This window comes from Schistocerca nitens, chromosome 2 (assembly GCF_023898315.1).
Source record: "Schistocerca nitens isolate TAMUIC-IGC-003100 chromosome 2, iqSchNite1.1, whole genome shotgun sequence".
NCBI classification, from domain to species: domain Eukaryota; kingdom Metazoa; phylum Arthropoda; class Insecta; order Orthoptera; family Acrididae; genus Schistocerca; species Schistocerca nitens.
In genome coordinates, this window is record NC_064615.1 from 715329981 (window position 1) to 715356112 (window position 26132).

Consider the following 26132-nt stretch of genomic DNA (forward strand, 5'->3'; position numbering starts at 1 on the left):
GTAAAAGAAGAGTTACAATTGCACAAAGAGAACCACACGTGAAAGCCTTAAATGGTCCAGGAGTCACTAGTGGGTATCCTATGTGTGTGCAGTGATGAAGAGCAAAGCTTAAATTAAAATGAAATTATCTGAAACAGAGTGTGAGAAAATCAAAGAACATATAGAATAAGGACCAGCTGAATGAGTCAGTGCAGCTGTATTAAATCATATGGCCAATAATCTGTATAGATGAGTGTTTTGCTGCAGTGGAAAATGTCATTGTTTAAATCACTGCCACCTCAGTAAATGTGTCATGTCCGTGGCACTCTCTCTCTTATTTCATGATGATACAAAATGAGCTGCTCTTCTTTGAACTTTTTCGATGCCCTCTGTCAATCCCATGTGGTGCAGATCTCACACTGCATGGCAGTACTCCAGAAGAGGGCAGACAAGCATAATGTAAGCAGTCTCTTTAGTAGAGCTGTTACATTTTCTAAGTGTTGTGCCAGTAAATACAGTATTTGGTTTGCAATATTTTTCTGTGATTTTTCAAATTTAAGTTATTCATAATTGTAATCCCTAAGTATTTGGTTGAGTTTACAGCCCTCAGATTTGGTAATTTATCATGTAACTGAAATTTAGCATATTCCTTTTAGTATTCATGTGGATCACTTCACACTTTCCATTATTTAGAGACAAGGGCCACTTTTTGCACCATACAGAAACCTTGTCTCAATCATTTTGTAATTTGTTTTGATTGTCTGATAACTTTACAAGATGGTAAATGACAGCATCATCAGGAAACAATCTAAGAGGGCTGCTCAGATTGTTTTCTAAATTGTCTATGTAGATCAGGAACAACAGAGGGCCTATATCACATTCCTTGGGGAATACCAGATGTTACTTCTGTTTTACTCAATGACTTTCCATCAGTTATTAAAAACTGTTACCTTTCTGGCAGGAAATCATGAATCCAGTCACGCAGTTGACATGGTACTCCATAGACACACAATTTAATTTTAAGTCACGTTTCAGGTACAGTGTCGAAAGCCTTCTGGAAATCTAAAAATATGGAGGCAATTTGATATCCCCTGTTGATAGCTCTCATTACCTGGGGGGGGGGGGGGGGGGATAAAGAGCTTGTTGCGTTTCATAAGAATGACATTTTCTGAATCCGTATTGTCTATTTGTCAATAAATCATTTTCTTTGAGGTGACTCGTAATGTTTGAACACAGTATATGTTCCAAAATCCTACTGCAAATTGATGTTAGAGATCCGGGTCTGTAATTCAGTGGATTACTCCTATTTTCTTTCTTGGGTATTAGTGTGACTTGTGCAGCTTTCCACTCTTTAGGTTTGGATCTTTCTACAAGCGAGCAGTTGTATATGGCTGATACATATGGAGTTATTGTATCAGCATACTCTGAAAGGAATCTGACTGGTATATAATGTGGATCAGAGGCCTTGCCTTTCCTAAGTGTTTTAAGCTACTTTGCTACACCAAGGATATCTACTTCTAAGTCACTCATGTTGGCAGTTGTTCCTGATTCAACTCATGGAATATTTACTTTGTCTTCTTTTGCGAAGGAATTTTGAAGACCATGTTTAGTAACTCTGCTTTAGTGGCACTTTCATCGGTAACATCACCATTGTTAGCACTCAGTGAAGGTATTGATTGCATCTTACTATTCGTGTACTTTATATGTGATCAGAATCTCTGAGTTTTTGTCAGATTTTGAGACAGAGTTTCTGATTTAAAACTGTTAAAAGCATATTGCACTGAAGTTCTTGCTAAGTTTCAAGCTTCTGTAAAACTTTGCCAATACTGGAGATTTTGAATTCTCTAAAAATTAGCACATTTTTTTCATTGATTTTATAACGGTGTTCTGATCTGTTTTGTGTACCATGGGGTATGAGTACCACCTCTTATTAGTTTATTTAGTATCTCTCTCTCAATTAACATCATTTAATATTTCTTTGAATTTAAACCACATCTGGTCTACTCTTATATAGTCAAATTGGAATGAATGGGGACTCTCTCTTGGGAAGGTATCAAATGAATTTTTATTTGCTTTTTTAAGTAGATGTGTTTTGCCTTTATTTTTTGGTGGATTTGGATGCTGTTGTTGTTCAGTTTAGCTACAACAATGTTATGGTCACTAATCCCTGTATTTGTCAAGATGCTCCCTATTTGGTCAGGATTATTTGTTGATAAGAGATCAAGTATGTTTTCACAGCCATTTACTCTCTGAGTGGGCTCCTGAACTAGTTGTTCAAGATAATTTCCTGAGAAGGCATTCGGCTCTATTTTGGATGGTGCTTTATGCCTATCAACAACTTTTTATGTATTTTCGCCAACATGTTGGGCCTACATTGAAGTCACCACCAACTAAAATTGTATGAGTGGAGTAGGTATTCGAAATGACACTCAAGTTCTTTTTTAACTGTTCAGCAACTGTATCATCTGAGTCAGGGTGTTGGTAAGAGGAACCAATTATTAATTTATTCCAATTCTCAAATATGATCTCTGCCTATAGCAACTCATAAGAACTACGTACTTCAGTTTCAGTGCAAGATAAACTACTTCTGACAGCAATAAATAACCCACCAGTAACTGTATTTAATCTATGATAGAGCACTTGCATGCAAAAGACAAAGGTCCCAAGTTCGAGTCTCGGTCCAGCGCACAGTTTTAATCTGCCAGGAAGTTTCATATCAGCGCACAGTCCGCTGCAGAGTGAAAATCTCATTCTGTATTTAATTTATACTTAACAAACACACTTAGACCCTTTGTAAAAATTGTGACTGAACTTATTTCTGGCTTTAGCCAGCTTTCCACACCTATAACAATTTGAGATTCAGTGCTTTTTATTAGTGCTCAGAGCTCTGGTTCTTTTCCGACACAACTAAAACAGTTTACAGGTGCAATATTGATTTTTGTCATCTCTACCCTCTTCCTGCTTTGATCCTGCACCCCTGAAGCCCTTTCTGGACTTTCTTCAGACCCTCCAACTTTAAAAAGACTGCCTAATCCCCTCCACACAGCCCCCGCTACCAGTGCAGCTGCTTCCTCTATGTAGTGGATTCCTGACCTATTTAGCAGAACCCAGAAACCCACCACCCTATATCCAAAGCCAAGGAATCTGCAACCTACATGGTTGCAGAACCATCTGAACCAGATTTCAGACCTCCCGCTTGGCTCTGTACCAAAGCACCACAGCCAGTTCTGTTGATGAGGCTTATAAGCAAGATTGACAGTCTTTACTACTTGAGCTACCTGCCCAAAACCGGGGACAGTCTCTTCCAATCCAAAGCAGCACACATTGTTGGTACCAACATGAGCCACCACCTACAGTTGGCTGCACCTGTGTCCTTCGTGGCATGCAGAAGCTTCCGTTCTACATCTGGAATGACTGCTCCTAGTATGCACATGGAATGCACACTGGATTCCTTCTCCTCCTTGGCTGCCCTATCTCTAAGGGGCCTCATTAAGTGCATGATGTTGGAGTTCCCAACTACCAGTAATCCCACTCTAAATGAATACACAGACCATGTGGGCCAAGAGGATTCTTTTGGAACAGGGCAAATGACTTCAACTGGCTCAAGGATTTCAACAGCCACAGATAGCACCTGAAATCTTTTCATCTGACAAATTAGGGAGGTCCTTGGAAAATCTTTCACTACTGACCACACCTTGGAATGACCTCCCAATCGACAATGGGTGAGGGATCAACCTCAGTGCAGGCAATGCCAGGGGCAGCCACAGTAACGGGCCAATTGTGGGACATGTAGGTCATGCTGGATGTCCCTCAGTTCACACCATTCATTCGCCCACAGTGATGCCTATGAGCAACAGCCTTAAGCTGTGTGATTGAAACCAACACTGCCTGGAGATGTGAGCAAAAGGTCACCAACTCAGTTCACATCTGAACACAGCAATAACAATTACTGCCCCCTCTAGCTGAATAAACACTTTATTTACTTTAGGATCCACTACCTCAGAAAGTAATTCCCATGCCACAATAAGAAGTGAAGATACCTAAAATAAGCCAACACTGTTGTCTTTAGGTCAATACAATATGCTTACAAGGGCAAAACATGATTAACTGAGCTTCTTGATGGGTTTTATCTTTGTGTTGACTCCAACTGGAGTCCAAGAAATTTTTAAGTTTTTTTCACTTAGTGTATGACCATTAATATCTATTTCTGGTGCTAACAGGTCGTAATTGCTTGTTTGAAATCCCATAAAATGAGTCTTTATGAGACTAAATGAAACAATGGAAAATCCAGGCTGTCAGATACTTCCACCTACAAACCATGCCACAGTGATCCCATTCCAGTAACCCAGCAGGATCTCCAGTCACTACTCAAATCCTTAAGCCCATCCCAGAACCTCTCCCCAGAGTCCATCTCTTTACTTACCCCTACCACTCCCCGCACTCCTACCTTCTACATACTTCCTGAAGTCCATAAACCTAAACACCCAAGACGCCCCATTGTGGCCAGTTACTGTGCCCCCACTGAGAGAATCTCTGCTCTTGTAGACCAACACCTTCAACCTATTACCCGGGACCTATCCTCCTATATAAAATATACCAACTATTTCCACAACCGACTCTCCACAGTTCCTGTCCCTTTACCACACAGTGCCCTGCTCGTCACTATTGTTCCACCTCCCTGTGCACTAACATTCCTAATGCCCATGGCCTTACTGCTGTCGAACACTACCTTTCCAGAAGCCCTATGGATTCCAAAACAACCACCTCCTTCCTAGTCTCCATGACCAACTAAATCCTCAACCACAATTACTTCTCCTTTGAAGGCATTACCTACAAACTAATCCATGGTACGGCTATGGGCACCCGCATGGCACCATCCTATGCTAACCTACTCATGGGCCATCTAGAGGAATCCTTCCTAAAAACCCAGAATCCTAAACCCCTCACCTGGTTCACATACATTGATGACATCTTTGCTATCTGGATTGAAGGTGAGGACACCTTATTCACATTCCTCTAGAACCTCAACAACTTCTCCCCCATTTGCTTCACCCGGTCCTACTCAACCCAACAAGCCACCTTCCTAGATGTTGACCTTCACCTCAGAGATGGCTACATCAGTACCTCCGTCCATATCAAACCTACTAACCATCAGCAATACCTCCACTTTGACAGCTGCCACCCATTCCATACCAAGAAGTCCCTTCCGTACAACCTAGCCACCTGTGGTCGTCGCATCTGCAGTGATGAGCAGTCCCTCTCAAAATATACCGAGGGTCTCACTGAAACCTTCACTGACCGTAATTGACCTCCCATCCTTGTACAAAAACAAATCTCCCGTGCCTTATCTTTCCAGTCTCCCACCACCTCTCAAAGTCCCACAGTCTGGCCACAGAGGAGCATTCCCCTTGTAATTCAGTTCCATCCGGGACTGGAGCAACTGAATTACATTCTCCGCCAGGGTTTCGAGTACCTCTCATCATGCCCTGAAATGAGAAATGTCCTGCCCACTATCCTTCCCACCCCTCCTACCATGGTATTCCACCGTCCACCGAACCTACACCTACACAATATACTCATCCATCCTTACACAACCCCCAATCCCTTACCACATGACTCATACCCCTGTAATAGGCCTAGATACAAGACCTGTCCCGTACATCCTCCTACCACCACCTACTCCAGTCCGGTCACTAACATCACCTATCCCATCAAAGGCAGGGCTACCTGTGAAACCAGTCTTGTGATTTACAAGCTAAGCTGCAACCTCTGTGCTGCATTCTATGTAGGCATGATAACCAACAAGCTGTCTTCAGAATGAGATTTTCACTCTGCAGCAGAGTGTGCGCTGATATGAAATGGTTCGCAGGAGAGCTTCTATAAGTTTGGAAGGTAGGAGATGAGGTACTGGCAGAAGCAAAGCTGTGAGGATGGGGCGTGAGTCGTGCTTGGGTAGCTCAGTTGGTAGAGCACTTGCCTGCGAAAGGAAAAGGTCCCGAGTTCAAGTCTCGGTCCGGCACACAGTTTTGATCTGCCAGGAAGTTTCAACAAGCTGTCTGTCTGCATGAATGGCCACTGACAAACTGTGGCCAAGAAACAAGTGGACCACCCTGTTGCTGAACACACTGCCAAACATGATATCCCTCATCTTAATGACTGCTTCACAGCCTGGGCCATATGGATCCCTGACACAAACACCAGCTTTTCTGAACTGCGCAGGTGGGAACTTCCCTGCAATACATCCTATGTTTCCGTAACCCTCCTGGCCTCAACCTTCATTAGTCACTGTCCTCACCCATACAGCCCCCTCCCTGTTCCCATTCCAGCACTACACAGCTGTCATTTAACCACCACACCCAGTCTTTTAATTTCTCTTTATTTCTCTCCTTTCCGCTACTTACCCTCTCCCCCTCCACACCTTCTCTCCTGCCCTCCGTCTAAACTGCAACACTTGACTGTCCCCCACTCCCACCATACTATCCCTCCCCCTCCCCGCCCCAGCCTCCTCGTTACCCCCATCCAGTCCCCACTGCCATCATACATTGGTGCTGCTGTTCGCAGTGTTGTCTCAGTGCTATGAGACTGCTGGTGTGTGTGTGTGTGTGTGTGTGTGTGTGTGTGTGTGTGTGTGTGTGTGTGTCTACTGCTGACAAAGGCCTTAATGGCCAAAAGCTTTAGTTGTGTGAATCTTTTTATTGTGCCTATTGTGACTCAGAATCTCCTCTCTATGAGATTGAAACTTAAACTACTCTCTGTGAACTGCTTGTAGGCCTTTCCAGTTATCATCTGAGCTGTATCTCCTAAATTGTGTTTGGTCACTTACTTGGTATGTTTGTGTCATCAGCAAACATTACAGATATTGACCCACCCTTTCAAGTCATTGGAATATAATTAATGTGGGTTTCTCTCAATATTATTGGCCATTATATTGTTAGAAGTGACAGCTTAAAAAAAATCCTCATCATATGCTTAATACACACTCAAAATTCATAACACTGAAGCTATATATGATAAATTTCTTAAATTGGTTTCCATCGGTCATGCGGTAGCGTTCTCGCTTCCCACACCCGGGTTCCCGGGTTCGATTCCCGGCGGGGTCAGGGATTTTCTCTGCCTCGTGATGGCTGGGTGTTGTGTGCTGTCCTTAGGTTAGTTAGGTTTAAGTAGTTCTAAGTTCTAGGGGACTTATGACCACAGCAGTTGAGTCCCATAGTGCTCAGAGCCATTTGAACCATTTTTTTGGTTTCCATCTGAAAGGTCAATGCCTACTGTAGTGCTGAATGCAACTACTGTATACTAAATGTGCTTTGTTTTAAGCAACACTTACTCATTCCTGTAGCTGAGAATATGTCATTCTACTGTCTCCTCTTGTTATGGTGAGCTGCTTCATCGCTATATTGGAAATATCTGTTTGAACACCAACAATGTCTAACTATGTGCCTGTTCACCATTCACTTGTTAACTCCATGTGTTGTATTACGTACCCTGTTACTGTTTCTTTTATTTGTCCAACACTTACTTATCATTTCCTGACAAGGTCTCCTGTATTTTGGAGTTCCTGTTTTGCAAATCACTAAAATGTGTATCAAAGTTTTTATTTTTAGCCCATGTCCTCTTTTCATCAAAGAACAGAGGCTTGGTCACAGTAATCTGTATGTAAGCTTTCACCCACATTCCGAACTACAGTTCTTAGATATTATCAGTCATATGTTAATCAAGCAGTCATCATCTGTTTCATTTGGGAGTGGGGGAAGGAGGGGGCAGACTTAACACACAGATAAATACAAGGAGGTTAACAGTTGTGACTATGTGTCTAGTATACATCCCAAGTTCCTGCTTTGATTTAAATACATCTTCATTATTATACATTCTTTATTTGAACAGTCAGTAATATGTCAATAGTGTGTATCCAGTAATTCAGAACAGATGAAATGTGTAAATATTGAAACTGTTTATTTGACAAGCATTTCAAACCTGTCAGTTTCAGTTCTCACTCGCACCTGTCACAATACCATTTTCATTACGGTTTGTGTCATACTGGATTTTTCCCATCAAAGCATGAAAATTTGGTTGGAACTTTGTATGTGGCAACTACTGGTACTTATTATTCACCCCCAATTGTTACCTTTCATCATTTGAACAACTCTCCACTGGAACATGACTTCCTTAATGACTCCTTATCACAATCTTTTAATCCAAATTACTAATACATACTCTTCCTCTCATCACATTTCCCCTTGTGTACTCATTGTTGACAATAACCTCATATTTTATATTTGTTACTAGTCCATATAAGACTCCTCCTCTAACTCTGAACAACTCGTGGTTCTTACTTACTCCACACAACTCAAATCGCTCACTGACTACATGAAAATGCATGTGAATTTGAATGAATAACCACACACTGCCAATACTAAAATGCCATATGCCTGCTGCAAAGTTAAAAAAAAAACAACAACTTTATCTCTGTAGATATGGTGTGCTTAGGAAGAGACAGGGACTGAAACTGAGCGTAGCGAAGCAAAAGAGAAATGCTCAAATTTCAAAAGTTTCTTAACAAATAAAATACTGAGGTTATTGCCCCAATTAAATTCTCTTATAACTACAAGGATGAGTGTTGTAGATATTAGTGTCAGTGGTGTTGAAAACAGCAGAAATCGCTAAAACTGAACAACACTACAGGGCCCATTGGCATCCTCATAAGATTCTGTACCAGATTTGTGGCTATATTAGGCCCCATTTTAGCTATTTATCTAATGTAGAATGCTCAGACAAAACACTGTGTCCAGTAGTTGAGAGAAAACATACATCACACATGTCTACAAGAAGGGTAGCAAAAGTGATCCACAAAACTATCAACCAGTATCCTTGACATTCATTAGCTCAAATGTAATGAGGTATCTCAAACAGAATGACCACATCAGCATGGAATCTGAAAACATCAATAATGTGAAACCCAGTTTCCACTTTTCTCACATGACATTCTGAAACTCGTGGGTCAAGGCATTCATGTTTGATGCAGAATTTCTCGATTTCCAAAAAGCATTTAACAAAGTACCACACCTATGCTTATTATCAAAAAGTATGAATGAATGGTGTGTCAAGCAAAATTTATGACTGGATTGATATTTCTTGGTAGGGAGAACACAGAATGTTATCTTGGAAGGAAAGTCATTGCCAGATGTAGAAGTAATTTGTCCCAGGGAGGGCCATTGCTCTTCATATTGTATGTTAATGACCTTTCAGACAATATTAATAGTAACCTCAGATTTTTGACAGATGGTACAGATATCTATAATGTACTGTCTGAAGAAAGCTGCACAAGTATTCACTCGGATATTGATAAGATTTCAAAGTGGTGCAAAGATTGGTAACATACCTCAAATGTTCAGGAATGTAAAATTGTGTACTTCACCAAATGAAAAATCAAAGTATCCTATGACTAGAGTTATCAGTGAGTAACAATTGTAATTAGTCAACTCACATAAATACGAGGGTCGTCCACAAAGTAAGTTCCATTTGTATTTCTATCCATGGCTATGATCGCATGTGCGGCAGTTACTCTGACCCAAGGAGAAGACATGTACGCCATTTTCAGATCGCTGCTACTGATGTGTGCTTTGTAGTGCTTCTTTATGTCAGCCGTAATTGAAAATGCTGCCGCGTGTGAAATCAGATCTGTGATTCGTTTTCTTAATGCAAAGAAAGTTAAACTGAAGGAAATTCATTGGCAAATCTGTGAGGTTCATGGACAAAGTGCTATGAGTGATTCAATGGTTAGAAGATGGGTCAGACTGTTCAATGAAGGATGTGATCAAGTGCACGATTGAAGAACAAAGTGGATGCCCGTCTGTGGTTACTGATGAACTGGTTCACACAATTGAAGAGAAGATTAAGCACAACACTTAGTGCCCTTGCTATGGAAGTTCTGCAAATCTCACGATCACTAATTCATGGAATTGTTACTGAAAAACTGAAATTTAGAAAACTTTGCTCACATTGGGTACCCAAAATTCTTACTGAACAACACAAAAACCAATGGATGGGCAATGCACTTCAGTTTTTGACATGCTACAATGAAGAAGGCAATGGGTTTCTTCCTCGGATAGCCACGGGGGATGAAACTTGGGTATGGTACAACACACCTGAAACAAAGTGGCAATCAGTGGAATGGAGGCACACATCATCCCCAACGAAGGTTAAGCCTAAGCAAATCTTGACACCTTGAAAAGTCATGTGCACCATTTTTTGGGACAGAAAAGGCATTTTGCTGATTTATTTCTTACCACAAGGCCAAACAATCAATGCACATGGTTACTGCGAGACCATTAAGAAATTGCGCTGCGCAATACAGATCAAACACCAAGGATTACTGTCAAAAGGTGTTGTTTTTTTCCACGCTAATGCCCGACCTTACATGGTGAATGTGACCAAACAACTCTTAAGAGAATTTCACTGGGATGCTTTTGATCACCCTCCGTACAGCCCGGGCCTCTCTCTTAGCGACTAGTGGCATTTAAACATCCCTTTTTCCTGTCCTCCATATGTGAATGGAATGATTAGAATCCCTACGAATAAGTATGATGCGAAGTACACTCTGTCAAGTACTTCACAGTAGTTAGAAGAATTTGAATGTTAAAGAGCAACAATACCTGTATGGCAACATCTCAACATGGACTGGCAAAGTTGCTCAGTGATGCCTGGGCCATGTCAAATAGCTGCACATGAGTTATAGGTGTGCTGTTCTGTATCACTGACATTATTAACCAGGTAATGTGCAAGACACTTTTCATGTGTCCACACAACCATTAGTTCAAGAGATTTAGGTCAGATGATTGCGCAAGTCAATGCAATGCAGTTCGGTGCCTGATCCTCTTTCTTGGGAAGGTCTCAACAGCAGGCAGATATTCTAATTAAAGTGCATTAGGATCATCATGCATGAACCACATAACATAAACAGCTGCTAGGAGCACATTTTTCAGTAGTGCAGGCTGTATGTCCCAACATAAAATGCAAGTGTGCTGGTCCTTTTAATTGTAGAGGTAGTATGCATAGGGCAGTCAGATGACTGTGAGCAACACCACACAATGAGTCAAAAATCAGTCTTGATGATTAGCAGCTGTATGACAGGGATTATCACCTCAGTGTTGTATAATTTCATGATGTCTTTTTTTATTTTTTTATTTTATTTATTTATTTATTTATTTATTTTTTCAAAATATGACCTCTAAAGTGAACTAAGTGCTTTTGAAAAGGAATACATGGTACCCCATTTTGTGCAGTGTCCGAGTCTTGTTACCAGTGCAGTGTAAAAAATCTCTTCATAAAGTCAGTTGGTCTTGCTTTGACCATAGAATTTACCCCTCTCCTCCCATCCAAAATTTGTTTATATATGTAGAAAAATTCTGTAGTTTGATTTGGGATGGAATTCCATTGGCTAGATTATGTTTTCTTTATCATTTGCTTATGGCTGAATTGAAAACTGATTTATTTATTTATTTACTTTTTTGGAAAATTTAACTTAGATACTGTTAATTAGAACTGAATGCAGTATTATCATTCTGTGGATTTCTTTGTATTATTATTTGGCATTGAATTATTGTTCTAAATGCAGGTATAGTGAAGCCATTAATAGCTGCATCTGTTGGTCCATATGGAGCATCATTACATGATGGTTCAGAATACAGTGGATCATATGTAGAGACAGTGAGCAAGAAACAGATGATGGACTGGCATAGATCACGAATGCAAGTACTTGTTAATGCTGGGGTTGATTTTCTTGCCATAGAAACAATTCCTGCTCAAGATGAAGCTGAAGCATTGGCAGATCTTTTGAAGGAATTCCCTACACAGAAAGCATGGATTTCATTTTCATGCAAGGTTAGTAATTCTGATAATAACCGTCATTTCAAAGTTTACCACTTACTTTTGCATTACAAAAACATTCACTTACTTTTGTAAGAAAAAGATGCAAGTAGAAATAAAATCTCTTCCAAGGGTCCTCAAGTGCAAGTATGAACAATTAAGACATGGTAGCATCCACTAAGATATTATGCACATTGAAATGGAAAACTGAAAACTGACTAGAATTATTTTTCCTCTTTTCAACATTCACTTTCCTGTTATTATTTACTTTGTTTGTTCTGGATGACATTTCTACTTAATTTCTGAATAGGCCCATTTTATCTTGTTTCAATGATTAAAGAACCCCTGGTTGTGACAGTTTTAGTCATGCTTTGTATCCTTTTATTTGTGACCATGTCTGTTGCTGTCTATTAACCCTGCTGTTCTCCTTAAAAATAGTATACATTCTTGGTACTATGGGTCGTAATGACACATTGAGCAAAACTCTAGAAGATTCTGTTATGGAAATATTATTACATGGCATTTAATATAATTAAATTATTGTTTGACCCAAATAAAGCATTATTAGTTATGTAGTATTGGTATTGATCAAAATTCAAGCAAAGAAATATAGATATATCTCTTTTAAACACAAAGAATATTTTGCAAAAATATAAGCAAATATCAGTGTATTGTTTTCCTTACAGCATGAATCAAAATACAATAAAATCACAATTTTTAAATTTTGTTTTCTTACATCATGGTTCAAAATACAACAAAACCACAATGGTTAAATTTATTTTCAACAGAAAATATCAAAATATAAATAAATAAGAAAATATTTATTTCTTTACAACATTGATCAAAATGCAAAAAAGTAACAATGGGCAAGCTTATTTTGAGCACAAAGCATTGAACAAAATACAAGGAAGTGGTAGTGGATAGGTTAGTTTTCAACACAAAACACTATTCAGAGTACAAACAATGTGTGTGTGTGTGTGTGTGTGTGTGTGTGTGTGTGTGTGTGTGTGTGTGTGTGTTTTGTACATCTAGAAAATAATGTTTTTGTTCAGTGCTAATTGTTCATCAGAATACAAGCAAATAATAGTAGACTAACTATTATTGGATGCAGAACACAAATAATACATTACTTCTTGAAGTCTGTGCAATAATATAGCATACAATTACTGGCCAATGATTGGTTTTTCTTGCACATGTATGTGGCAGTAATCTCATCAGGCATGTTAACTGCACCTTTTGTGGTATTGTAGTCCAATATCATTTTTGGCTTTTTACCTTCTGTGTTGCTTATTTGCTTATCATTCTATATTGTAATCATTAATGCAACATCCTTATTTTCTTTTGATTGTGGGATACTACTGTTGTATCTTTTGTGAATTAGAATTATGAGTTGTGAATATCTTGGCATGATAACTTAGGCAGTTCCATCCTGTTTTTTCTAACTCCACCCAACACCATGACCTTCCTGGTGAGAAGTGCTTGTTACCAAGTGTAGGATGTAAAAAATGTAATGTTCTGTTCTCTTAGCTCATATGTCAGATCCATGACAACATACAAACTTGGTTTTTCTCATGTGCTATGTCAGGTGGTTTTCCTGTGTACATCTGTGTTTTCAGAGCACACAAACTAGTACTGTCACACAGTGTCCACATCTTTATCCCATACTTGGTGCATTTGCTTGGAATATATAGTTTGAACAGGCAGCAACCTGTAAGACCTACCAGTTGCTCATCAAAAGTTACATTTGATCCAAGATTATATAATTTTGAAGTATTTCCACCCACTGTTCCCTTAAGTCCCTTATAGGTGCCACTTTGTTGTTTGCTCTTTGCACCCATTGATCAGACTTATCATCAGAACATAACATTCAAGTGTTGTGAAAGAAAATCTTTAGTGACAGTGCTGTACCTGATTCTGGATTCCATAAGCTGCCTGTTGATTCACCATATGATTTACAAAGAGCAGAAAGCAATAATACACCAATATGTGCTTCATATGTAATTTCATCTAAATCTTCCCATTTGTCACCACGCAGTCTTTGGCACTCAATGTTAGTCATTTGCAACACAATCCTGTTGAGAGTTTTGTTCATAAATACTCAAAAAGCAGATTTGATATCATGTGCTCTGGACATAGCACATCTGGTTGGACCAGGCATTTCTTTCATTGTGTTTGCACTGAGTGCTCTTCCATGATCTGGAAGGGGTACCAAACTCCAATTGATGTTCTTGTCTTTTGATTGAACTACTTCTATAGTTTTCAGATTGTCAGTACTAAACCCGTTGTGTGTAGCACAGTCGTCATATTCTGATGTAGGGTGAATGCTGTCTTCACTAGTATGGTTTTCTTTTTCTGAAATTTCCTCCCCAATATCAAATGCGTTGTCTACTGCTTCTAATTCTCATTCAGTTAGGTGATATTTTGCCATGATAAAAATTCATCACTATTTACTGCAAGAGCTAAAAATATAATGTCTTTCTTCAACAGTCAGTTGGATATAACTTATTTCTTGCTCTTCAACATTTACATCTTCAACAACACAGTGTCTATTGTTGCAAAAGCAAGCAGAGACCTCTGTTGTTGCGTCATTGATATGTGCACGGATTTGGATATAGTGGAACATGAAACTCAATGAAAGAAGTGTAGGAATGAGTATTAAAACCAATCAGGTCATTATGGCACATGAAATGTAAGTGTAACAATTTCAAGTGTAAGAAAACAGAATAATATTGTTTGAACAATTCAAGGTATCATGGAAAGTAGTTATGAACAGAAACAAATACATAAATTTACGAGCACCAGACATTACATTTACTTAGTAACAGAAAGTTAAAATTATTGTCGGGTCATATTGACCCTACAACAACATCAGCGGTAAGTAGCAATTTTTTGTACTTAGTTGATTATATTGTTGTTTCCATTGTATGTGTGTTGAGGTGGCTTGAAAACCAATTGTGCTCTTTTGAAGCCTGTGTATAAAACTATGGAAACAAATTGACAGACTCCTTTAATTTTTCAAGTTACGGTAAAACAAAGTAAAGTGCCAATCCTTCAATAACCATCACAGCAAAATCCTCTCCCAGACCTCTAAAAAATGTAATTTCATATAAAGGTTACCAGTGCCACAGACATATTTTCTTTATGACACAGGTACTGAATAGATAATAGAAAAATTAAATCTAAAATGTTACTTTCTGGTTACCAAATTTCTTTCACAGAGAAAAACCAAGGAAGATTGTCATTCAGTTGCTTTAATAGTGCAGATCTTAATAATCTATTCTAGTGATACTCAAAAGAAGCTGAAGTTTCTAAAAACGCATCATGGTGTGATGGATGGCAATATTGATAATACCTTCAGCTGCTTCTATTTAGTTGCAACTGGTTTTGGTCATGCAGTCCACATTCGGGAGGACGACGGTTCAATCCCGCATCCGGCCATCCTGATTTAGGTTTTCCGTGATTTCCCTACATCACTCCAGGCAAATGTCGGGATGGTTCCTCTGAAAGGGCACGGCCGACTTCCTTCCCCATCCTTCCCTACTCCAATGAGACCGATGACCACGCTGTCTGGTCTCCTTCCCCAAACCAACCAACCAACCAACCATGCAGTCCACATCTTCAGACCCCTCTACAACTCATAGTGGGTGTATTTTCAATGGGAAGGCACTATCATATTTATATTGAAAGGTCCAGAATCATCTCGGTCCATGAAACTTAATCTTTCATCTCTGAGGTATTCAGTTTCATGGACACTAATGGTTCTGGACCTTATACTAGAAGTATGATGGTGTTGTACAGTTGAAAACATTATCACCAACATTAGTCACAAATAAATAAAAATTCAAAACAAAGAAGTGAAGGCATTATCAATATTGCCATAAATATATGGCTGTTGTCCCAATACCCATCAGGAGATGGATATATGGAAATTTGTTTGGTGGAGTCTCTGTCAAGTTTTATATATAATTTGCAGTGAATTTCCTTCATTCATAACCATAATTCAGCACAGCTCCCTTGAGCAGAGAACTGTTCCCAGCGAGAGCACAGATCCCACATATTTACAAGGTAAGAGAGCAAAAGTAATAGCCAAAGCAAACTATTTTGTAGCACTACAGCAGAATTATAGAATACGTTCTGCTTCAAAGCATGAAGACATACATGAAACAAAATTATCTTCTGTATAACAGCTAGCATGAATTATGAAGACAATAAGCAATTGAAACCAAATTGTGCAAGATTTGTTACTGGAGTGAATACTTCATGACCAGTTAACTGCAACCCCAGATGGAAAGTAATCAACAAAGACAGAAGTAGCTTCAGGTGTGACTCAAAGAAGTGTGGTGGGGCCATTACTGTTGATGAATGTATTAATGACTTAGTATGTTGTATCTGTTACAGCTCTTTTTTTTCTAATAATGTAATTATCTATTACAACATGTTGCAGATACAAATTATAGAAATAGTTTGTCAGTTATGAAGTAAGTATGAACCTAATGCAAAGACTGCTAACTACCTCCTAATATAGAGAAATGTAACATACTAGAAGATAAATGAATCAGAACTGGCATCAGTCAGTTATTTGTGAGTAACACAAATACCTTGGAAAGGAGCAATTGTATAGGCCAGTTGTAGGTAGACAAGTAATGGACTCTGCGTTATTGGCAGGATATTACTAAAAGAAGCAAACAGGGCACCTGGCCACAGCAAAAACTAACTTGGCCCCAAGATTGAGTGCATCTATGTTCCCATTCAAAATAGCGTGCAATGTTACCTCACAGTGCAAGCACAGAAAGAGATCAAGAAAATGCCTCCATGGAAGGCCTCAACACCTTGCTGTTAATGTCACTAAATTTACTAATGATGGGAATCAGAAAGGAGTCAACATTAACAAAAGAACAGAAGATAGAAAAGGCAAGCAAAATAATGAAGCCAAATAAGTTGAATGTGTGCAAATTACAGTAGGAGTGATAGGATGCTGAGCAAAGTGGCGTGTAATTATGTTACCCAAAGAAGAAGAAGCAAAATGCATATGATAAATATCTGATTGATAATATGGATAAATGTGTTATCAGGTAAGAACAATATAGTGAAATGAGGACTAATGTCAAACAAAATAACTCTTTTATGTTTTGATTGTTGCAATATGTGGGGCACTGCCATGGAGATGTACAGTATGTTACAGTAATCCACTTGTAAGATAAGCTATTACTTACTATCTCCCCCCTCCCTATTCCCTACATTTTAGATTAGTTTTTAGGATGAAGTCTACAAATATTCAACTCTTACAGAAAATATACTAACTACTGGGGAGGGTGGGAGTGGAGGAGGAGGGGGGGGGGCATGACAAAATAAGGTTTTCTGAATTTGAAGGAATAAACAACAACGCAGTCAAATGGCAGAGTGTTCATTTCAAAATTAAAGGAAGTTGTACCAGGATTGGATGTGATGGGCTGGGATACCTGCTTTTGAACTAGGCTAATTATGTCCATTGCAGGCTGAGGTGAGAATGGTGTTGTACTGCTGTACAGAGTCTGTATCCAAACAAATCTATTTGCCTTGAATGCCAAGGCTGCATGGTAGGGTACATTTGACATGGAAAGGATTGAAGCTGTCAGAATTTAAGGATTGTAGTTTCTTAGTATGTTTAATATGGACAGAAGTGTATAGATGGCTTTTGGTGAGGATGAGATCTGTTGTAACCGCGACCAGAACAGTCGTGGGGTGGCTGAGAATGCGCAGTGGGACCAAACAGAGAGCGGCCCGCGAACAAACAAACGAACAGAGAGGATGGACACGAAACAATGACAGACGATCAAGAGAGACGTTACAACGACAACACGCAAGGAGCAACCGGGTGACAGAGACAACCAAACGAATCCAAGACATCCACTAGTAATGGAAACAAAGAATGGTAAACATGCTGTCTGTTGTCGACGCGATATGTCAAGATGCATGCAACGATTAAGACTCACTGGCTGAGTGAGAGGCAGGCACTTAAATATATGATTGGGGCACTGCTGTTGGGTGCTGGGACCACGTGTTCCACTGTGGTGCCCTCACATTAAACGTGGGCCAGGAGGCGCCGCCACAGCTTACAGCGCAGTGGTGCAGAGACCTCTAGGGGTCTTCGACATCCATGCCGTCTGGCACGTATTCCAAATCCGCGGCGTGCGGTAACAGATCAACATCAAGGAAAGTGGCACAGGACTCGGAGTAGGACCATGTGAAATGTAATTGGGAAAAGGTATTTAAAGATTTCAGGAATTTTAACAGGTCAGCCTGACCATGAGTCCATATGGCAAAGATGTCATCAATGTATCTAAACCAAACCAGGGGCTGAAGGCTTATGAATCTGAGGAAAGCCCCCTCCAAGCAAGCCGTGAGAAGGTTGTAGTAGGAAGGAGCCATCCTGATTCACATGGCCATACCCCTGATCTGTTTGTATGTCTGCCCCTCAAAGGTGAAGTAGTTGTTGGTAAATATGAAATTGATTAAGGTTAGCAGAAATGACATCATAGGTTTGGAATCATGGTGGAACTGGAATGGGCATGGATTTCAAATGATCTAGGAAATGGTTGGTGTCTTCAATATAGGAGGAAATTTTTGTACTGTGGGTTCTAGGTGCTGATCAACTAAGACTGATATACGTTTGATGGGTGCTTTGAAGCCAGCAACTGAAGGACAGTTAAGATGACTGGTTTAGTAGATCTTAAGAAGAAGGTAAAAGATGGGTGTATGTGGTTGAGTGAGGTAAGTAGTTCTGTGGATTGAGGTGTTAGTCCTTGTAAGGTTTTAAGGAGGCACTGCAGGTCAGTTTGAATCATAGGGATGATATCTTGATGGCAGGTGCCGGAGGTGTCAGACAGCTGGCATAGACCTTCACTAAAATACTCCTTGTGGTCATGTACCGCAGTGGTAGAGTCTTTGTTTGCTGGGAGGATAATGCAAGAGTCATCAGCTTTTAGGGAATGTAGAGTGTGGAGTTCTGCAGAGGACAGTTTAGGATCATGTTGTAGGGACTTGAGAAAGGGTTGTGAAACAATTATGGATGTGAGGAATTCTTGTAAGGCTTGTGGTGGTGGATGATGTTGGAACCATGGTTGGAACTGATCAAGGCAGGGTTCAGTGTCAGATTTTCTGTTGCAGAGGTATTTGAAACTGTAAAAGAGCTGGGTGTGGAGTAGGATTACTTCCAGAAACAGGGACTTTCAACATCAGGCCTTTAGGAGTAACCCCAAGGGACAAGCAGGTTTCAAGGAACACAATGTGGGACCTTATTTTTGGTAATGCAAAAGCATGTTTTTGAAAAGAACAGATGTAACATGTGGTGGGATTCATCATGGAAAGAGAGGACAGTTTGTGAAATTGTGGGAGTGCAACAACATGCAACACAGTCATTTTTGTCCCCCCCCCCCCCCCCCCCTCTTCCTGCTCCTTCAATCCTTCTGCTGGAAGAAGGAGCCATGGGCTCCAACAACACTCTTGAATTGTTCACTGATGATGTCTTTGCTGATGAGCAACCTAAAATGGAATGACTACACAAAACTGTGGGAGATGCATGTGCCAGGCAAAGATTTATTAGAATAGTCTTAAGAAAATATTATTCATCCATGAATGAAGTATCTTTTGAAACACTTTTGATTCTTGAGCACTGCTCATGTACCTGTGATCCTTACTAGGTTGGCTTCATTGAATGGATGGATGATCCATGGAAGAGTGGTGAATTTTTGGATGGGGCTGTTCAGTAAATGTGTAGATGGGTGATCCAATGAAGAGTGGTGAACTTCTTCATGGGGCTGTTTAGTAAATGTGAGAGCATTACAGAGCAGTTCTACAAACTGCAGTGGCAGATACTGTAAAAGAGGTTTACTTTTACAATTTCAAGAGCATAAATTTTAAGAACAGTTGGGTGACATATTGCTTCTTCCCATATTTGCCTTATGAAATGACTATAATGATTAAAAAACAGAGAAATTAGTGATGTTCATATGGAAGTTTGTCTTATTAGTTCTTCCCACATACCATTTGTGAATGAAACAGGAAAGGGAGGGTATGATAGTGGAATCAGAAGTACCCTCCACCACACACCATAATGTGGCTTGCAGAGTGTAAATATAGATGTATACAGTACTTCTATTTGGTTTGTTTGGTATCAGCTCTTCTTAAACATGCATAAATGAAATATAGCAAATACAAAGAAGAGGGAAAAGCCATTAATATCAGATGACAACCACAGTGGTAACTGATTGACTTCTGGGGCGTGTTACATCCTTTAAATATATAGGGGTTATGAAGCAGTTTGATGTGAAACAAAATTCCACCATCAGTTTCAGGAAAATGAAAAGAAAGACTTATATTCAGTGAGATAATTATGAGAAAATGAAGTGTTTCTATTAACAAAAGTACATGTAAAACTCCTAAAGTATGCTCCATCATTTGGGGGAGGTCAAAGGGGTTTCAGTATAGATCATTACCAGATTCATATGCCAGAAAATGCCAGACATGTTGAGAGACTCACTGGCAGATCAGAAAAGGTTGGTATAATTTCATGTAGCAAAACTGGTCAGGTAACTTAAATTGTTAAAGGAAAGGCAACATTGATCTTGTGAAGCCCTGTCAGGTGAATGCAGAAATTCTATTTTCAAGATAGATTGCACAGTAAATCTCCAGTTTCCATTGTACAACTCATGCAGCGAGAATCAGAATTAGGTAAGAAAGATTAGAAATATGTGGTGGCACACTTATAGATTTTTTTCTCTTAATGTGTACTAGAATGCAATAAGACAAAGGGTAGTTAATATTGACTCAACATTTCTTAAATTCATAGTGAAATTTATCTATTGACAGAACACAAAATATAAACACTACTGCATTAAAAGTCCACAGCTGAGCATATTACTTGTAGCTAGCATGGTGAAACAGAGTCCAAACAAAGAGATTGATCTGAGCTGTAATTAAGGCCACTCCTTAGTCTGCTAAAGAGCTGCATAATCCAAGTCCAGTCTGGTTGGTGTGGCAATCTACATGAGGAAATGAATAGGTGTAAGTGCAACTGGGATGAAAATGACCTTATATTGCGTTACTTCTCATTCAGTGTAAGAGGATCTGCCCAGGCCACATTATGTTCCAGTGGGTTGGTGTTGGCACTGTGTAGGCTATGGACAATTAATCTGTGACCTCAGTGTTATATTTGATAGCTGAAACTATTTATATGTTTATATCTGGTGCATCCATGAAACCAGTAATGTTACTATCACAGCTTATTGGAAATGGTGACGCTTTTACTTCTTCTGTCTCATATGACAGTGGACTGTCATCGTTACTGCTGCAGTCAGGAATGGAACCATTCCTGCTCCAGCACATGACCAGGATAAAAGATCATTCCTCCTCGTAGTTGGCCCATACAGCACATATCAACCTTTTTCTTGGTGGCTATGTGAGGAGGTGTGCCAAATGCAGGAATGTCATGGCCAACATGTGTGAACGATGAAGGGGTTGCTTGTGGGTATATTCTCCCTTGTACTTGATGGGACAAGGGGGAAAGAGGCAGGGAGCAGGAAGGGGAATTGGGAACAGGTACCAAGCAGCTCAAAGGGAGGCAGCAGGTGCGCTGGCTAGGAATGAGAGAGGGAGGGAGGGGTATCAGGTGTATGGGCTAGGCATGCCTCCTAAATTGAGTGAATGCTACCTTTCATAAATAATTTTAGTTTTCTTTCAAAATTAAGTAATATTTCATGATTACTTTCATTTTTTCTCAATTCATTAATTAAAGTATTTAAGTTTAAAAGTTACATCTAAATCACACAGTGAAATTCATTGAATAATTCATATTTGCTAATCATTTTACACAAAAAATTAGTATAGAAATAACTATTGATTATATTTCACTCTAGAAAGATTTTTGAATACCTGAAGCAAAGTTTTAGTTACACAATTACACACACTGCTACAAAATCATCAGAAACTGAAATTGGTGTAAGGAATGTTATTGTTTACATGTAGGATGTTGTAAAACAACCTACATGAACAGTGATACTGCCCATTTTGGAGGTGTCCCCCCATGGGGCTCACAACTCTTACATGAGTTTGTGTGTAGCACACTTGGGGCTTCAAGCTCTTGCAGCCCGTTCTTCCTTCCTGGGCTGCATTTCCTTCCTTGCGGCCCTCCCTCCCTGTTCTCACTCCTTCCCCTCTGCCCCCTCCTACCCCTCTTTGTATTCTTACTTTTGTCAACCTGGCTATATACCTGGTTTCTTATATTCCTTCTGGTTTTGTTCCCTTTGCCTTTTCATTTCCCCTGGAGGTGCTATCTCTCCTCTCACAGCCTGAGTCTGACTACTTATTTTTGGATGTTGCCCCATCCTCATTGGTGATGGATGGTGACTCAGCAGCCTGATTGGCTCCAGCCTGTTTGCCTCCCATTTGAATCCCCATTCTGTGCTTGTTCAATGGAATTGTAATGAATACTACCATCACTTCCTGGAATTGCAATTACTTATCTCCTTTCACTTGGCAGCTTGTATAATTCTCCAGGACTCTCACTTTACTGATGCTCACTCACCAACCCTTTGTGGGTTCTGTGCTTTCTGTTGGAAATGGATCAGCCCTGTGAGGGCTTCCAGTGACGTTTGCATGTTGGTCTGTATGAACGTTGTTACCACATGGATCCCCTTTCATACTGCATTGGAAGCAGTTGCTGTCCTGTCTCACTTCAACCCTGTGGTCACGGTTTTCAATCTCCATCTCCCTCCTGATAGGCCATGTACATCCACTGCCCTAACTGTTATCCTTCAGTAACTCACCCCTCCATTCCTCCTCCTTGGGGATTTTAATACGCATCACCATTTGTGGGGCAGTGCTTTTTCATGTAGTCCTCATTGACGAAGTTTTTGTGGACCACAACCTGTGCCTTCTTAATGGTGGTTCCCCTACTCATTTTAGTGCTACCAGTGGCATTTCTCTGTCACTGATCTTTTTTCTCACTTCCCCTCGATTTTGTCTTTCCTCACAGTGGTCACCACACGATGACCTCTGCAATAATGACCACTTCCCATTGATTCTCTCATTCCCTTCTCACCTCCCAAAAGCCAGGTTACCCTTCTGGGCTTTCCAACATCTTGATTGGCTTCTATATACCCCACAGGCTGTGTTTACACCTTCTTTGTCAGGTTGTATTGATGAAGTCATTTGTGGTCTATCTGATAAAATAATTCACACTGCCGGCATTCCCCACTCAACATGCCCTGTTTGTCACTGACCAGTTCCACAGTGGAGCACAGCCATTGCCACTACTATCTGTTATCGCCGTTGTGCCATGCGACATCTTAAGCAGCATCCACCCTCTGCTGATCTTATTACCTTTAAATGTCTTCATGCTAAAGCCTGTTATGTAATCCAGTGGACCAAGTGAGTGTGCTGGGAATGCTTTGTCTCCTCCCTAGGTTATTCTGTCCCTTCATCACAGGTATGGATTACGCTCTGCACCCTCCAAGGTTGTCAACAGCAGTCTTCCCTTCCGGGCCTTGCCCTTCCAGGTGAGTTTGTACAGATCCATGAGTTCTCGTGGAACAATTCATGACCAATGGGGTTAGTGTCAGCCTCCTAACCAGCTGCCCTACTTCTCCAAAAACAGCAAGCTGAAGCTTCCACTTATATTTTACCCCTTGTCAGATGAAATCCTACAGTGAGCCTTTTACTGAATGGGAACTTCTACTGGTCCTCTCCTTTTCCCATGGTTCAGTGTCTGGCCCTGATTCCACCCATAACCAAGTGCTCCACAACGACAATATCTCCTCCAGGTGTTTAACTGTATTTGTCTCCAAAAAATTTTCCTCCTTCAATGGCAAGACCTTATTATGGTTCCTGTCCTTAATCCTGGCAAGGATCTGTTGTCCTTTGATAGCCACTGGCCAATCAGCCTGACCAGTATCCCCTGCAAGTTAGTTGAACAGATGGTGGCTCGTCAGCTCAGTTGGGTCCTTGAATCTCGGAACCTTTTATCTCTTTACCAGTGTGGCCTTCAAGAGGGACAGTCTCTGATTGATCTACTTTGATTGGAAACCGCAGTTTGGCAGGCTTTCTCTTAGTGCTGTCATCTTGTTCCAGTGTTCTTCAATTTTCATAAGGCCTACAACACAGTTTGGTGCCATCACCTTTTACTCATGGTCCATGAGTAGATTTTTATTTGCCATTTCCTGCCCACCTATTAAGTGGCCTTCTTTCCCTCTTCACTATTAACTGACTTGTGGCCTCTGCCAGACTGTTGGTCACCCCTGCTCTGTATGTGGATGTTTTCTGTATGTGGGCTAGCTAACACTCGGTGGTCTCTGTGGAGCAGTGGCACCAAAGTGCCATGCTTCTGCATGGACACTCTTGCACAGTTTTCAGTTGTCTCCCCTTATGTTGAGGGTAGTGCTTTTTAGTCACCATACTTTGGTCCATCCTGATTCAGAGCTCTACCTTGATGCCCAATAGTTGACCATTGTCCCCCAGTTCCATTTCTTAGATCTTCTTTTAGACAATAAGATTACTTGCTTGCCTCATATCCATCTTCCGAAGATTGGCTGGTTTTGTAAATTCAGTGTTCTTCGCTTTCTTGCCCGCACCTCTTGGAGTGTGGATCATTTGACTCTCCTCTGTGTTTATTGAGCATTAGTTCTGTCTCATCTGGACTGTGGTTGTCAAGTTTATGTGTCAGCTGCTCCTGTTGCACCCGCATCACCATTGTGGTATCTATTTAGCCACCAGTGCCTTTCACACTAGCCCTGATGATAGTCTTCTGGTTGACACTGGAATCCCTTCCCTTTCAGTTCAGTGGTCCCACCTCCTGGTTTTGTATGGCATCACTATCCGCTCTTCCCCTGCTCTCCTATTCTATGCTTTTTGCAGCTTCAGGATGTCACTCGTCCTCTGCCTGACCTTGAGTGGGTCTACTGGTAGGGTTCTGCTTCGCACCTCTCTGCCATGATTTCCGTCTCCCGTCCTTCTCCTCTCCTCCATGTTTACTCTTGACCACCCCTCCCTTCTTTAGTTCCTCAGCATTGGACTAATATGTATCTCTTCCAGGGTCTGAAAACTTCCATCGCTCCAAAGGTTTTCTGTTGTTTGCTCCACCCATTCTTATGGGAGTTTCAGGATGCTACCGTTTTTTACACCGATGGTTCTAAATCTGCAAATCATGCGGGATATGCCTTCACTACCTCTGTTGGCAGGGAACACCATCTCTTGCCTGCCACATGTGAGATGTTCACTGTGGAACTGATGATCCTCTCTTGGATCATCTGCTTTATTAAATGGTCCTCAGTCACCTGAGTTTTGTTACACACAGACTCAATGAATGACCTTCAGGCTGTCCCTAAGTGTTTCTCCTGCCACCTCTTGGTCTCTGCCATCCACAACCTTCTCACTTATCTTGCCAATGGTAGTTGTTTGGCTGATTTCTTTTGAGTTCTCAACAAAGTAGGTATTCTGGGTATTGAACTTGCTGATCGTCTGCCTGGGAGGCAGCCACTTACCCACCATTCTCTACGACCCCTCCAGGAGTGAATTTGTGGCTTTACATCAAATCCTAATTTGCTCAATCGTGGGCCAACTCTTGGGGGGCAATCAAGGAGGCTCCCACCACGTGGCATTCTTCCCTCCACCTCTCCTGGTGAGAATCTACCATCCTCTGCCATCATCATATCAGCCATACTAGATTGACCCATGGTTTTTTTACACTGCAATCAGCTGCCCCCCTTTGTAGTTGTGGGCTCCCCCTCACAGTAATTCATATATTGCTGGATTGACCCACCTTTTGGCCCTTTTCGCTACATCTGCCGTCCCACCTTCCTTGTCCCAGATGCTAGTGGACAACATTTGAATGATTATGTCTGTCCTTTGTCTTCTCTGTGAAAATGGTTTGTTCTCCCAGATTTACGTACCTGAATTTCCCTCTGGAATTGGAGTCCCTTAGTTAATGTTGGCATTTTTTATGGAGGCCTCGGCCTTGCCTCCTCACTGAGCAGTTTCTTCCCCTCTTTCCTTTATGTTTTATCTGGACTTTTGGGCTGTCTTCTTCCCCTGGTGATGAAGCCACTGTGTTGTTATCATGGTAAGGTGTGGGGATTGGGAAGGCCGCTGGTGACCCAATACACATTTTGTACCTGGGGTGCTGCTCCTCTCACCATCTCCCCCCCCCCCCCCCAAATCCTTTTCTTTACTCTTCCTGCTGCCCTGACATTCTTTTTACGTCTTTGTTTGTCTGTTTTCCCTTTCCCTTGAATAGTTTGTGCTGTTTGTGTTGTCCC

The 26132-nt window shown here is 40.7% G+C and overlaps 1 protein-coding gene across 4 annotated transcripts in view; it reads left to right on the forward strand.

Annotated features, from left to right (window-relative positions):
* The window catches only part of LOC126236883 (uncharacterized), a 177273-nt gene that overhangs the window by 105590 nt on the left and 45551 nt on the right, over positions 1-26132 (forward strand). For all 4 annotated transcript variants that reach the window (XM_049946511.1, XM_049946514.1, XM_049946513.1 and 1 more), the window contains exon 4: positions 11594-11859. In XM_049946511.1, the coding sequence (XP_049802468.1) occupies positions 11594-11859 (266 nt within the window). The remainder of the gene's footprint in view (positions 1-11593; positions 11860-26132) is intronic.